The sequence below is a fragment of the Heteronotia binoei genome, chromosome 4 (assembly GCF_032191835.1).
Source record: "Heteronotia binoei isolate CCM8104 ecotype False Entrance Well chromosome 4, APGP_CSIRO_Hbin_v1, whole genome shotgun sequence".
Taxonomy (NCBI): Eukaryota; Metazoa; Chordata; class Lepidosauria; order Squamata; family Gekkonidae; genus Heteronotia; species Heteronotia binoei.
In genome coordinates, this window is record NC_083226.1 from 74,760,907 (window position 1) to 74,777,177 (window position 16,271).

The 16,271-nt window shown below is 42.5% G+C and overlaps 1 protein-coding gene across 1 annotated transcript in view; it reads right to left on the reverse strand.

Annotated features, from left to right (window-relative positions):
- Positions 1–7,335: 7,335 nt before the first annotated feature.
- Positions 7,336–16,271, reverse strand: part of UBQLN1 (ubiquilin 1) — a 49,845-nt gene continuing 40,909 nt past the window's right edge. The window contains exons 6-11 of the mRNA XM_060235402.1: positions 15,654–15,897; positions 15,415–15,557; positions 10,859–10,942; positions 10,122–10,237; positions 9,690–9,858; positions 7,336–8,513 (exon numbers count right to left, since the gene is read on the reverse strand). Of these exons, the coding sequence (XP_060091385.1) occupies positions 8,358–8,513; positions 9,690–9,858; positions 10,122–10,237; positions 10,859–10,942; positions 15,415–15,557; positions 15,654–15,897 (912 nt within the window). The 3' untranslated portion in view covers positions 7,336–8,357. The remainder of the gene's footprint in view (positions 8,514–9,689; positions 9,859–10,121; positions 10,238–10,858; positions 10,943–15,414; positions 15,558–15,653; positions 15,898–16,271) is intronic.

Sequence of the window (16,271 nt, forward strand, 5' to 3'; positions counted from 1 at the left end):
TTTGGAAGCACAGATGTTACTTTTATACATGGTGAAACCTTCTAACGGAGCAGTCCTGTCTTTAAGTTACATATGGACAATAAGGGTTGCTCCTAACTAGGGTTGTCCCCCCCACAGCATGCTAGAGACACCAAATTTGCAGGAAATCTTTGGCTGACTCTCCTCTACCTGCCCTCCAGCTTCAATGAGGACTGGATTTATGGGGTCTGAGTTACAGCCCCCCAAACAAGGTGCTTTCTGAGGAAATGACAAGCACAGGTTCAGGAGGATCAGGAGTGTATAGAATGCACTCCCCGGTATGCTAGAGACATCAGACTCCTAGATCTCTGACTGACTCTCCTCTACCTGCCCTCCAACTTTGGTGAAGATTGGACTTAGAGTCTGAGTTACGGCCCCCAGAGAAGGTGCCCCCATTCTCCATTGTTTTCTATGGGGAGGGGAACAACAACAACAACAAAAATTAAGGCAATAGAATCTAGCAGAATAGAATAAAAGTCCCTGAGAATCTCTGCAGTAGAAACTGAACGTTGGGAGGGCAGTTTGCCAGCCAAGCGAAAACAGTGCAATGTGCTTGAGACCCAAAGCCAAACCAGCATGCAATGATATATGATGTGGTGGCTCGAAGCCCTGAGATGAATGTAGATGTGGTGGATTAAAGACCTGCTGAGACCACCCAAAAACCAGACCCAAAAACTGCAATGATGCATGCAGATGTGGTGGCTTTAAGCCCCCCCCCCACCTTGCAAAGACATATGTAGATGTGGTAGCTCAAAGCCCTGAATCCACCTTAGTTCCAAATCCAAACCAGTGTGTAACAACACATATGGACCTTGGGGCTCGAAGCCTTGAGACATATGTAGACATGGTGGGTCAAAGCCCCAAGTCCAACCCTGACAAGCCAAATACCAAAGGATGCAACAATGGATGTAGACATGATGGTTCAATGTTCCGAGTCCACCATAGATCCAAACCAGTGTGCAATGATGTTTGTAGACATGGTGCCTTGAAGAACTGAATCCAGCCCTGACACCCAAATCCCAAAGCATGCAAAATCATGTGTATAAGTGGTGGCTCAAAACCCTGAGTCTGGTTCTGGAACTCAAGCCACAAAGTGTGCAACAACGCATGTAGATGTGGTGATTCAATGCCGAGACATATGGAGATGTGGTGGCTTGAAGCCTTGAGTCCAACCCTAACACCCAAAACCCAAAGCATGCCCACAACATTCACAGCCTTCCTTCCCCCAGGGCTGAAACACAACGACAGTGTTTCAATGATAGATGGAAAGGTAGACATGCCCAGAGTTTCAATGGGGGCACCCCAAAGTACCCTCATGGCAGCTGGAAGTGTTTTAAGGGTATTCAGCTGAGGAACCCACTACCTAAGGCTTACACACACAGGTGCTACAGAGCACACTCATCAACAGGGGTGTATTATTCTACTCTGCAAGTGGGTCTGGAGCAAACCCATCCATTGGGGTGAATTCTTCTAATCTGCAGATAAATGGAAATACATGGGAAGCTAGTAGGACCACCCCTCAAGTCTAAAAACACAGGACAGAAAGGCAGACCAGGTACCTCTAGAGTTTCAATGGAGGCTCCCCCAAATAACCCCATGGCATAACCCCCCCCCTCCCCGTGAGGCACCACAAGAAAGGGAAGTGTGCTTACAACACTCTCCCTCCTCAGACTGAAACAATCAGGTTCAGAGCACACTACATCATCACCCTGGGTACTCTGCAAATTCTTTCTCCCCCCGCCCAATTCTCCAAAAGCAGGTTCTGAAGGACAGGCATACAAGGTGCAGAAATGTTTCCTAACAGTGGTATGGAAACAGAGCCCCATGTTTTGCGCAAGTGGGAGGCACAGCTGCTTTCACAGCCCTGAGTCCACCAGAGATCCAAACCCAAACCAGTGTGCAATGATGACATACATAGACATGGTAACTCAAAGCCCTTAAGACACATGTAAACATGGTGGTTCAAAGCACTGAGATGTATGTAAATGTGATGGCTTGAAGTTCTGAGTCCACTGCTGACACCCAAACCCCAAAGCATGCAGTGATGTATGTAGATATGGTGGCTGGAAGCCAGAGCCCATATGTAGACGGGTAGCTTGAAGCCCTCCTGAGACATATGTAGATGTGGTAGCTCAAAGCCCAAAGACATATGTAAACGTGGTGGCTTGAAGCCCTGAGTACACCCCTGACACCCAATCACCAAAGTGTGCAACAATTTATGTAGACATGGTGCCTTGAAGCCCTGAGACATATGTAGATGTGGTGGCTCGAAGCCCTGAGCCCAACTCTCGACACCCAAAGCCCAATGCTTAACCAGGGTACCCAGGGCTGAAACACACAGCCAGTATTTGAACAGACAGAAACCCCTTGAATTGAAGGGGCTCCCCAAAGTGCCCCATAGCAGCTGGGAGTTTCAGAGTCAGTAGGAATCTAGGGCCCTGTGTGCACAATTGGTTCCATTTTCAACCCTCTCTCCCAAGCGGATGTTGACAGAGTCCTATCAGCAATGTGGCTACCTGTTCCTTGGATCCCTGCCCTTCCCAGTTGATGAAAGCCTCAAGGGAAATGGTAGGAGGAGCCTTGGGAGACATTATGTTGTGATCTGCCCTGAGCCCGCTTGCAGGGAGGGAGGAATATAAATTTAAATTATAAATCTCTCTCTCCCCCAGGGCTCTTTCCCTAGCTCCCTCAAGGAGGCAGCAATGACATTATTAAATGTGAGAGTCATTATTAAAGTCATCATTAAATGTGAGGGATCTAGCCAATTACTGTCCAGTATCTAATTTTCCATTTCTGGGAAAGATGATTGAACAAGCAGTGGCTGAACAACTCCAGAAATTCCTGGATGAGACATCTGCCCTAGATCCTTTCCAACCCGGCTTCCAGCTGGGGTTCAGGAATACCCAGTGTAAAGGCAGTTAAGGACCTAATTATAAATAATTGAGCTGAGCAAAAGCTTGCAGACACGATGGAGGACTCAAAGAAATCTCTCTTTGCGGCCTTCACTGCCATATCATAGGATTTTATAAACATCCTGTACTAAGTTCTTGTAGCCTCATCATGAGACTGCTGCCATATATGCTCTAGTTGTCTGTTTCCATTTCATCCTATGTAGCTCCACGGAATACCAGGGACCTAGTTTGGTACAGGAGCAGAGGATGTCAGGAAGCGATTTTGTTAATGGCTTCAGAGACACAACTCTGCCAGTCCTCTACCAGCACATCTAATGAGATGCCAGGGGGCACTGGATCCCACAGAGCATTCCGGAAACCAACAGGATTCATCAATCTCCATGAGGGAACATAAATTAGCTCACCACCTAGATATGTGACCTTGGTGACAGAGACTACATTTTACCATCTACATCAGGCCTGCCAATGGGCTCCCTACCTGTCTTGGTAGTAATTCACTCTGAAGTCACCTTGAGACTGGACTACTGTAATGTGTCTATATGCAGGGCTACCTTTGAAGATACTTTGAAAGCTGCAAGTGGTTCAGAACACAGCTGCCAGGAATTTCCTTGTCAGTGCATATAACACTGGCTCCCAATTAGTTTCCAGCGCCAAATCAAAGTTACCTTTAAAGCCCAAGTGGCCTGGGACCGTTATACTTTCTGGACCACACCTCCTGGTGTGCTCCTCCTGATCTTCATCTTGGAATTTACTGAAGGACTTTGGTCCATGAACTGCCCACTTTGTGTCAGCAAGGGTGCGGGCCTTCTCAGTAGTGGGCCCAGCTACCCACAGAAGTGTGTGCCTTGCTGGATCTCCTTAGGTTCTGCAGGGCATGCAAGACAGCTCTTTTTCAGGTGACCTTTGGGTGACTGAGATCCCCCAGGCAGCTGGTATACATCAGTTGTGTTGTCACCACCCACATATCCTACCCTGCTTGATAATGCATAGGTTTTAATGGGGATAGATTTTTCATTGTTTTATATTTTAAAGATTACCCTGCTTGATAATGCATAGGTTTTAATGGGGATAGATTTTTCATTGTTTTATATTTTAAAGATTATTGTATCTTTATATTATTTTTATTGATATGTTTTATATGCTGTTAGCTGTCCCAAGTACCTTTCAGGGAAGAGCAAGTGGGATATAAATTTCATAAGTCAATGACAGCCTTGTGTAACCATATTGAAGGGGGTTCAGGGGACTAGGTGAGGCACTCCCTCATCATCACCTCTGCCAAATTCTCCACCACAGCACGCCTGGCCTCCCCACTACTGCTGCTGCTGCCCTCCACTGCTTAGAGGGAGTATTGTTTAGGACATGTACCATTTGGGAGAGGGTCAGCCCACTTTTATTACAGCTATTACCCAGCTTTTATTACAGATAGTTCTTCTCTTTCACACAGAGCTAAAGGGCAGCTTACAGAATTGCCTGTTTTTTACTCTGCATTTGTACTCCATGGAGAAATGTTTTTCCTTCAGCAGAACAAATCTCCATGAGCAAAATAAATTGTTTTGCAATGGGGCACCAACCAACCATAATGAGTTCTCATAATGGAACTTGTCCACATCAGCTGAGAAGCCACTAAGCCCCATCTAGATGCAAATACATCACCATAACAACTTGCAGAGGGGGAAGCAGTTGAAGTCTGTTCCTGGCTTCCTGGGCATGTGGCATTGGACTGAGTGATGTCATGGGCTCCAACAGCCATTATATTAATTGGTGCCTACTGTAGAAAGATAACATGGGTGCTTCATTAGAAGTCAACAATGTTAAATGGTGATGGAGGAATTTTGGGGCAAGCTTAATTCCTGCAGTTACACTGTTGGGGATTCATAAGACTGACATTATACTAGCACTAGCAAAGTAGATGTTCATACAACAGGATCGTAGTTTAAATCCATCTTAAAGATAAAGCCATCAGCTCTAACTATAACATAAGAATAAAAAAATTAGGAGGCTGGTTTTTTTATTAAGTAAATTCACATTTGAACAAACTTAAAATTTTACCTGCAGATTGGTAGTAAAGTTGTCAAGATATTACCTGACATGGGATAATGATCCTGCAAAGTGTTTCAGAGTTAGAGTTGCAATTTTATTATGAATGCAGCAAAAAGGCAGGAAGAGAATCTTTGAGGATTGTTGTCAAGGGTAATGAGGAACAAGGCTACGGTTAAGAGAAAAAATCAGTGTTAGTTCAAACACACTACAGCAGATGTTCCTCTGTTGACATTTTGCATGCATACATTCACTGGACTACCAATAAGGTTTAATGTCCATCAGCTTTACTGATAGAAAGCTATGCAATGGAACTCATCATTTTTCTTCTTCAATAAATCTATACGTTCCACAATGTAGCCATCACTGCAGATGTAATTCAGGAGTACAGTAAGAAAAGGCAATATGGATAAGGTGATATGTCTGCTCTAATAAAGGCAAGTGAACTCTTTTCTTTGTGCAAACTACAGGTTTTGAAGATTGACAATTCTGCTCTTTTCCAGCTGAAAACTACACATGGAGAACACTGATTTCTTACATCACTACAGTCCCCCAAAGCACATTAACCAGTGGTTAAGCCATATACTCAAATTTGGAAGGGGGGGGCAGAAATCCCCACATGTCAAATCCTGCAGTCAGTACTGGGGCTGGAAACTTAAATGTACTATTTCCCTGATCTTTAAGTTAGATTTCATTACACGAGACCTTGTTTTACAGATCACGTATAAAAACTTTTCTTGAAGATTGGCTATGTGAATTAAAAGTTATGGCATAAGTGTTATCAGACTCTACATGTAGTTATAAAGCAGGTTATGAATCCACTCTCAGCTACTGCCCAACATCTCACTTCAACAATAGAAATTCTCATAATAGATATACATTTTCCTCAAGAACACATTTGGGGGGCAGGTTGAGAACATTCTAGAAATTGTACTTTATTTAGCTTAGCCTGCCTCTTGGAAACTAAGGTATAAAATCAATTTTAATCCCACTGTTCAAACACTTTCCAAAAGTAGTTATTCTTTAAACAGTTTAAACCTGAATTCTACACTCAAGTCTACAGAAGGGACTACTTGAAATTCAAATTAAGAATGCCCTCTTGTGGTGCTATTTCCCACTACATGTATGCTGCATGTCTATATGCAGACTTTAAAATTAGTCTGCATACTATTCTAGATAGTTTGCATATTACTCCAGATCGAATTGGTTCCAGCATTCCATCAATAAAAGATGCTACTCCAAATCTTTTTGTGCTCTCCCCTCCACTCTCTAAAAGGTATTTTTAACTGGAAAAGTTGATTCCTGAGATTGTGGGAATTGTATGAAATAAGTCAGTAGACTGTGAGGAGGAAAGGGGTGAAAGGGCTTCTTCCTTCCCACCCCACCTCGTCTACACAGTTCTGCTGATAGAAGGCAAGAAAGACAATTTCACCTCCTTCCCCCTTCTTCAATGCAGCCTACTAACCTACAGGGAGATTCACTGGGACTCAATTTTCCCAGGGTCAGAAATGGCTCCTTGGCATAGGGGAAGGCAGGGAAGATACATGACCCTTGCATTAAACTCTGATCCTTGAACATAGAGCTAATTAAGCCACTCCATAAGACTACCAACACCCTAGTACAGTAACAGCTTCAGGGCTTATGTGCCCCTCATAAAGTATAAAGAGATATACGGTAAATCTGCTGGTCATCCAGCCAAACTTGAGCCACAGTATATAAGCCCACTAATAGACTCCTCTATACAGGCCATGATCCAAGAGCATACAAATATTTCTCCTCTCCCATCTCAAGATTTACCAGGTTGTTTCCCAGCCAACTTTTCAAATGGTTTCCAGGGTTTCCCATTAGGTACATAAACCATTGTGGGCTGAGAGCATTTTAATAGGGAGATGCTGCCCATACATGCCTCCCAATTTGTTTTCTCAAATGATAGACTCTGATCTGAACCACCTGTCTCTTCTCTTGCTACTCCCCATGCCAGCAAAATAGTTCAACTATCAGGTCAACTGGCGTTCACAGTAAGCTTTCAGGTATCTCTAAGATGGCACTATTAGGAATAAAATGCTAGTACAAGAAACACGGAATTTCTGCATGTCCCCTCCTCTCAGAAGACTTTATTTTAAAGCATGCATAGTTTGCCCTTCTCAAGAAGACAAGCTGAGAGACTCCATGAAAGGAGGACTGCCCCATAGCAAGGGCTGTTATCAACTTTTGTTCAGTTTCTTCCAGTTGCTTGCATCTAGGATTCTTCTACAATTCAGGCATTAACTGTCTCAGTCTGAAGAGCACATCGTTAAAATTGATCATCACAGCCTTAAAGATGGTATCTGAATGTCTGCCATCAGAATAAAGTGACTTTGAAACAAGCTGCTCACAAAGAAGTTTAATTCATTTATTACCTGTGCACAAGAGAAATAACTACCAATAAAAACCCAAAAGATATACAGTATTTTTACATGGTGGTTAAAAGTAATTAGAGTATCACATGACAGTGTCAGTGAAAGTATGCTTCCAATTACAAATCATAATGCAAAGTTGGACTCTCAAAGGGATAAAGCCAAAGAGCTTTAGGCAAAAGCAGTTGTGGAGCAAATGACTATGCTCCATTAGTTTACACAAAGATGAAGGTAATTTACAATCAATCCTTGTGAATATTGAGACAATGTTACAATGCAGGTTTATGTACACTTAAGATGTCAAGATCAGATCAACAATCCTAGTATCATAAAAGAATTTGCCAAAGCACTTCTGCAAAGAGATGCTTGCTAAAGATGCTGTAAGATTCTACTACCCTGGAGATGTCCTTCGTATTTCATTTAGCCTGGTTTTAAAATGCATGTTTTTTGCACTACTACAATGAAGAAGTCGCTTGGGAAAAAAATCTGTTTTCATATTTATATCCTCTGTAGAAATAAAAGCAAGAGTTGTAGCTAAATCAAGTGGTATAAATCTTACAGCATTTTGCTAGCAAGAAAGACATGCCAAGTCACAATAAGCAATATGTACCCACAAATCATAGCTTCAATTAGTTTTCCTCTTTAATTTGTATTCTACATAAATTACTATCAAAGGCTAATGTTTAAGAAGCAACTAAATTGGACAGTTGAAGGTCAGATAAAACCTGGTCATCCAACTGTGGGAGCAGATTTCCTTTAAAAAAATCACAATAGATGTAGAATGAGGAAGTGTTTGATGCATGCAACAACCAAGTGAAAAAGCATTGATTCCCACTGTTTGAAGAAAACTACTGCACTCCACCTTAATGCATCAGACTGGGTTTAGTTAGAACAAGACAATTCCCAAGAGTCAGAATGAAATAAAGCTGGTATTTTAAAGATTTAAGAGCTGTTATCAAAAATAAATTACATTTTTCAAGTTTCAGAAGTGTTGCTATGATGGCTGGGAACCCAGTAGCCTTTCAATGGCTGCATTGATATCACCTCCTGTTGCTATTAGAGCTTGCAAGTTTGCTTCACGGTTCAAAAACCCCATTGCACTGAGCTGCTCCAGTTGCTGTTGAAATCTAACTTCTGGATTTTGTAGTTGCTAAAAAAAAGCAGAGCGTATTTCACCTTATTGTGTATACACATGTGGAGAAAGCTTTGTATAAACTGAACAATGACCCCAACCCAGAACTTTTCATTCTTCATCTTTCTGCAAAGATTAACTTTTATTTTTCAAAGCAGTCAAATAAAGAGCTGAAGCTGTTTCCTGAGAAAAAGGTTACATAATATTGGGATTTAGAAGGTCTCCACCTAGTCTCAACACATGGAAAAACAGCATTGGGATTTATAACAGGGCTTGCACAGCATTTTAAAGACATTATTTTAGTGGCCAGACTTTTGCTATGCCTGTAGTTATGCGTTAGTAAATAATATATACTTTCCATCTTTTAGCCTTGAGTCTTTTGGGGCTGCCAAGTCAACAACCAGTGGGGCAAGGAGAGCAACACACAAGACCATGCATCCCACCCACAAAGAGCAAGGGTGGTGTAGTGGTTGGAGTGTCAGACTAGGATCTGGGAGACTCGGACTGGAATCCCCACTCTATCATGGAAGTTTGCTGAATGACCTTGGGCCAGTTGCACTTTCACTCTAATCTGCTTCATAGGGTTTCTGGCAGGATAAAATGGAAGAACTGCAACTGTTGTAAGCCACTTAGAGTCTCCAATGGGGAGAAAAACAGGAAAAAATAAAGTAAATTTTAAAAACAGAGAAACTTGTCCTTTGTGAGTAGTTGAAGGCACAATGAACTGGCCTAAGTAATAAGCAGAATCTTAAGCAAGGCTGTGAGTTGTAGATGAGCACATGCTTTATGCAGAGAATGGCCAAGGATCAATCCCTGCAAGCCTTTTAACTGGAGTTAAAGAAGCTCATGTAGCAGGCATTAGAAAAGATATTTCCTTGCAGAAAACCTTGGAGGGCCCTTGCCAGTCAGAGTGGACAATACTCAGTTACATGGACCAACAGTCTGGCTTAGTTTAAGGGAGCTATGCATGTCTCTCTGTATGAGAAACTTATTTGAAACTAATGTTACAACATCACAGCAGTGAAATTACCATTTTCCAGTGGCATCCACCACTGGGCCCATTAAGAGACAAAGTACTGAGAGCATGCATTTCCAGCTACTTATTTTAATGTTTTGTTTCAGTGACACACCATAAAAAGTTGCAATTGCCCCAAATAGCTGAAACATTAAAAGCCTAACTTCCCCACTATATACCTGAACATTTGCTCCAGCAAGTGCTTGTAGCATCTGTTGAACAAACTGCTGGTGACCAGATTCAGCAGTTCCTGATGCTGGACTTGCATTTTCACTGGGGACGGAAGTGGGCACTGTTGTCCCAGGAGGAATGCCTGCGCTTCCTAATCCAGCTATACCAGCATTGAAACTGTAGAGAAGAGAAGAAACATTTAGGTCTCCTTTATCTGTCAACAATCACCTAAGAAACTTGTACCGAAAATGAACAAAAATGGAAACTAGTACAAGCTTTCTTTAGTAATTATTTGTAAAGCATCTCTTCCCAAATCCAATAATGAATTTAGAATCCAAATATTTAAAACTAGGCTGAGTATATTAATGTGGTGTGGCTGAACATACACCAAAAAACAAAAACAAACAAAAAACCCATCACCACATCTAGGCAACACTTACCCAGGGATAAGTCCTGGTGCCTCTGTTGCTAGAGTCTGCAAACCCTGCTGAATTTGAAGCAAAGCCTGCATAGCTCTAGGATTTGACATGGCAGATAGTGTATCAGGGTTCTGCATCTATTGAAAGAAACACAGTGAGTTACACATGCAGCTAGGTTTAAATGATTTTTGAAGCTCTCATGCTTCACTTCTCACAGTGGGCTATTTCCCCCCTCACAATATAACACTAGAAATCCAGCTCTACAGGGAAGGGGGCAAGAATGTGTAGGAAGCTTAGTCTTTTCTGAAACTGTTGTGACACTTCTGAGTTGAGGCTTCATGACAAATACTATTCCCTTTCAAGAGCAAGAAATTTCTACATTTTGGTACATATTTATGGTATTTAATCCCATGTCAGCCTTGAGAAAAAGTGAGTGACAAGTGATGTGCCTAGTAAATTTACACTTACTGAAATAATAAACTTAAGGCAATAGGCAACAGAACATGGAAAGGAACAGAGTGAACTCTCACACAAAAAGTCTGCTTGTCTGTGTAAATAAAGGTGACATGCACCCTTGGAAAGGACTCAAATGCTCTTATTGGCTGCATGATGGTTAAGTATTTCTGGAACAGGAACTTTCAGAAAAGCAAACTAGCCCCTTTTGATTAGCAACAAATGAGTTTTCTCCAAGATGGCCTATCTGAAGAGCTTTTTCGCCACTGTGGCATGTTCTCATCCTGCTTCATTTTCCAACTCACTTGTTGAAGGAAAGTTGGAATTTGTTGTCTCATCTGCTCTTGAAGCTGAGGATTTCCAGCAAACAGAGGGTTATTCAGCATCATCTGTGGAATAAAGGATTCGTTTCAGATGCATAATATATCACTGTAATTCCACAGAATAGAAATATCACCTATATCTACTATACCTAAATCACACCAGTTCTATGTGCATGTCTACATTTAGAACAGGGGTGGCCAAACTGAAGCTCGGGAGCCACAGGTGGCTATTTCACACATAGTGTGCGGCTCGTGAAGCCTCCACCACCCATTGGCTAGCTTTGAGTCTTTTTAAATCAGTGGTTCCCAACCTTTTTGGTACCAGGAACTGGTCTTGGGGAAGACAATTTTTCCACGGACTGGTATGTGTGTGGGGGGAGGGGGGGCTGGTTTTTTTGCTGCCCCAGGCTGTCCTCATGCCCTGTCCCTGTCCCCCTGGGGGTCTTTAAATGAGGGGTAGGCAAAGGTTGCTGTCACGCTGTACCTTCCGGCCTCTTAGGACCCAGAAGGACGAAAGAGGTAGTGCTTTGAAGTGAGGCCATGGTGCCTCTTTTGTCCACTCAGGTTCCAGGTGGGTGAAACGGGTGGCAAGCCACGCTGCCTATTTTGGCGACAGGGGTGGCAGGGTGCACTGCCTCGCTCTGTAGCCCAGTTGCTAACAGGCCACGGATCAGGACTGGTCCATGGCCTGGGGATTGAGGACCACTGCTTTAAATAACTTCTCCAAGCCAAGCCAGCCAGCGGCTCTCAAACATCTAACATTTATTCTATGTGGCTCTTACGTTAAGGAAGTTTGATCATATAAACCTATAAAGGAATTTAAAGCTGGTTGCATTTAGATTTTACTCAGATAGCATTCAAAAAGACTTCCAACCAACTGTTACTCATACACAACATAAATGTCTAGTACAGAAGTCAGATGAGGGCAAACACTGAACACCCCACTTCTTCTTCAAGCTGCATAAGCTATCATTTTTGCATAGGTTTAAGAAGAGATTAAGTTTCATTGCCACATCTCATTCCTGAGCATCCCAAATGAAAAGACGACACATGCGGGGAGGAGGGGGGGAAGAGTGCTTCACAGACTGAGTCATGAAAGGTGTTTCTGTGGCATCTTTCCTTGCATTTCAAGTAGCATGTGGGAAATGAAAGGACCAGCCCAGCACACTTCAGAACCCTCTCTCTACTTGGGAGAGAGTGGACAGATGCAATCACATATGCAAGATATTGCTGGTGGCTGGGCAGGCAGGCCTGCCCTCTTTTCATGACAGATTTCTACCCAGTCAGGTTTCATAGGCTGCCCTTTATTTCCCTCACAACACATCCAACTGGAACATTTCTTCCCTTCTCATCAGTCATCTCACTTTCCTTTTCTACTCATCTTAACTGCTCAAACCATGCCCATTTTCCTCTCCCCCCCATCAGTCTATCAGCCCCATCTCACAGCCACAGAACACCCTTTCTTTTCCCTCAGACCACTACTGTTAGCCCCAGACCCCTCCTCCTGCTGAAGGAATAACTTGGCACCCAGAGAGGGAAAGACCTAGCACCCTGCATTCTAATAACTAGCCCAAAATCACACATTCTGGGCACTATCTGGTCTGCAACTAGAGCCAAAATGGATCTGGTTTACATAAAATGAATGCCAGCAAGCACAGGCCAGAGACATGTCTGGGCAATGATTTTGGAAGGTGTTAACTCACGGGTTTTTGTCTGCCAATGACCCTGTCCATACACACTCACAATAACTGGTCTCCAGGGGGGGAAAGCATGGTTTAATCTTAGACTAATTATTTCCCCACCTTGCCTGAACTGTTTGCCATAATTATGAAACCACTTAACACCATCCAGCCATCCCTGGTAGCTTCCCCTTCCAACAACAGATTGTCGTCAAGCAACCATTATCTGTCACAGAATTAGGGCTGGATTGAACCTCAGTCCTTTGCTTAATCTGTTTATTTAATTTCTATAGTAATTAGCTTCTATGGTTGAAACTTTGGTTCTGTTTCTCAGGAGACTTTAGGACACTTGGTGATGCAGTCTTTCTGGGACAGATAATGCTGTACATTATTTTAGCCTTACTTGATTGTTGCCTTTTAAAATGTTTATGCATTATCAAATACTAAACAGAGTATCAGAACCTAGCTTTCAAGTCACCCCTAGTTTTCCCCGACTTTCCTTTGCCATCCTGACCTCGAGAGATAGAAAGGGCTGAGCTTTGTCGGGTATGTCAGGTATACGTCAGATGATTAGCAACATACCTGACTTAACAGTTGTGTTAGTTCCCATGAATGGAAAAGAAGTACTTAATATTTACTCTTGTTCCTTATTATTCTGGCCAACCATCCTGTGTTATGGGTCTTCTTGACAAAATAACTAGGGTATATCCTTTATAAAAATCACAGCGGACTCTAATAAGGTATTTAATTAATTTGATTAGTTATGTATGCTGTATGCTAGATTCTTATATGCTTTAAAGGATTTTACATTTGGATATGAAGTTTGAAACAACTCTCTCTCTCTCTATGCAACTGGAAAGCCAGTCTCTCTCCCTCCCCAATGAATATAGTGGGGATAAAGAGCCCATGAAATTTCTTGGACCCTTAGTTTCCCCAACAGCTACATTCATGCACAAAATCATGTACTCCTCCAGATCAGGGATAGCCAAACATGCTTAACACAAGAGCCACACAGAATAAACATCAGTGTTTGAGAACCACAAGAACAAATATTACACACATCTTTATTAAAACTCGTAATACTTTATTTGCACAGAAAGGTAAAATACATATATATGCACTTTACAGCACTACCATGCTAGGAAGAGACTTTTTTAAAAAACAAAAGCTGGGAATAATAGTCTCCATAAGTCCAGCATAGGGAATGTTAGGGAATTATTTTTTGGCTCCAGTGGGAGAAGGAAATGCACATGCACTGACCATCGTTTGCATCATTATGCATCTCTCTTTGCCTTGACACCAAGTTTAGTAAATACAGCTCCTATATGAGCTATGTAAGTAGGGGGGAGCCCTGTGCTGCGCTTTTTAATTCCATTCCTCCTTCCAGCAACTCCCTTGTCTCTTGCACTCTCTTCCCCTGCCCTAGGTCTCTGGGCAACTTCTGTGGTGGTGGAGAAAAGCTTGCAGGCCTGGCTATTTTCCCCTCCTTTCCCGCTTCACACACGGCAGAAATAGTCATCTAACTATGGATCAGCACTCAGAGCAAACTGAGGTCCCGATGCTAAACATGTTTATTTGAAAGTAAACCTGCATTGTTACTTCTCAACCTCCAAGAGTTACACAATATGTATGAAAGAGCCACAATTTAGCCACCCCTGCTCCAGATCGTTGTCAGTTCCTGGGAACACTATTCAGTGTTTCCCAGTACATTGTTTTACTTCCAGCTAAGCACACCAGAATATTGTTCTAAGGGGCAATTGTGTTATCATGCCCTGAGGTAGCATTTTGCCCTACAACTGGACATGCTCTGCCCCCTGCAGTGTGTGTGTTTTCCTGGATCCAAACTGCACACCCAAGATGCCAGACATCTTGTTCTTCTCTCTGGACTTTGCTGCTTCTGGATTGGTAACTATAATTCCCCCTAAAACCCTCCTGAATTCCTGCTCCTTCCTATATTTCTGTTATCCCTTGTGTTTCCTTTCCAGTGTGCATTTATTTCTGTATGTGTGCATTACTTTATTATTTCTTCTTTCAATAAAACAACCTTTTATTTAAGGAACCACCTGATTTGTTTCAAAGGGAAAGATCCCCATAAACTCTGGTGGGAGGATCTCGCTAGATTACCCTCCTCTTACAAACTGTGTTCCCTTGCTAATTCCCCCCCAACAAAACAGGAGACAGTCCTCTTTAGAGCAACAAACAGCATCAGGGGTTAACACTACATGCCAGAATTTAGCTCTGCTTTGATGTTGCATCTTCAGACCAGGAAGTATTACATACTGATATGCACTGGAGAAAGGCAGTTTTCAGTCAGTAATGAAGGAAATTCTGCTAGCAAGATTTCCCAGCTGTCACTTCCTCCAACCTTCTTTCATAGTCAACAACCAAAACCAGCATAGTGAAGGAGGCAGTGCAAAGAGCAGGAGTTCCCTACAACAAGTACCTAAAGGGCTGAGAATAAAGCTGGAAGCAATGAAATCGAAACTGTCAGACCAAGATTACCTGGCTTTTACAGAACTCAGGAGAGAGTACAGAGACACCAGAATTGTGTTGATGCTAAATATAGGAGTAGGAGATACTGAACAAGAGCAAGTGTGGGTATTTACAGGTACGCTGTTCATAACATCGGGAATATATGGCCTACTAAAGAACATCCTGTTTACCAGACTGCACTACACAAATTTGTTCAAAGACCAAAAAAATTAGGTATAATTCTAACTGACATCAATCCAGCAATATCTACCCCTTCTCAAATGATACTGTGAAACAGATTAGGTGCCCTGGCCAGGATGCCTTTTCCAGCTCTTGGAAGCAGGAGCACTGTATTCCAGTTCAGCTGTCACACATTTCAAGACTTACCTGTGCTGCAAGATCGGGATTCTGGCTCAATGACTGCATCATGCTTCTCATGTAGGGCGCGGACAGCATGTTCTGCATCAGTTGTGGATTTTCAGTTATTTGCTGCAACAAACTCTGCATTCCAGGTGTGTTGAACATTCCAGCTTTAAAAGAGGAAGGACCAGCTTTCAGAAACTCACAAATGTATCACTATTTTTCATGAGTAAAGATTTCACTGTTAAGTGATGAAAGCAACAAACCTCCAAGGCCAGGTCCCAAATTTGGCATTGCTGAGCTCTGTCCTGTGCTTCCAGTGCTACTATTTTCAACATTACTGCCTCTTCCACTGTCTCCACTGCTGCTGCCGGTGCTTGGGGAACTCTGTGTGCTGGACTGAGGAGCCCATGGATTTGGTAAAGGGTCTCTATTTTCTGTACGAGATGGCTGGCTATCTCCACCTGAAGTCGAATTGCTTACTAGGGAAGCAAATGGGTTGCCTCCAAACTACCAAAATAAATAAATAAATCCAGAGTTAAGCAGTGATATTCTTACTGAACAGCAAGTTTTGGAACAGGCACATATATCTGCCATATTGTTCTTACTGCACAGCTATTTCACAAGGGTTGCTGTCAACTTGTTCAAGGACACTACCTTCTAATATACTACAATGACAAAGCATAGATAGTATGCTAAGTTTCTAAAGTGGCTGTGGAACACAGTCATAAGTTGCCAAAAAAATAATTACAAAAGGGGTCCCCCTCCCATCAGCCCTCCCCCATCTCACTGTATTTTGCTCTTTATTAGAGCTCACACATACTAGCTGTCATCTGAGTGAACTGCACTACTTCTGTGACATCTGAATAAATTTAAATATACAT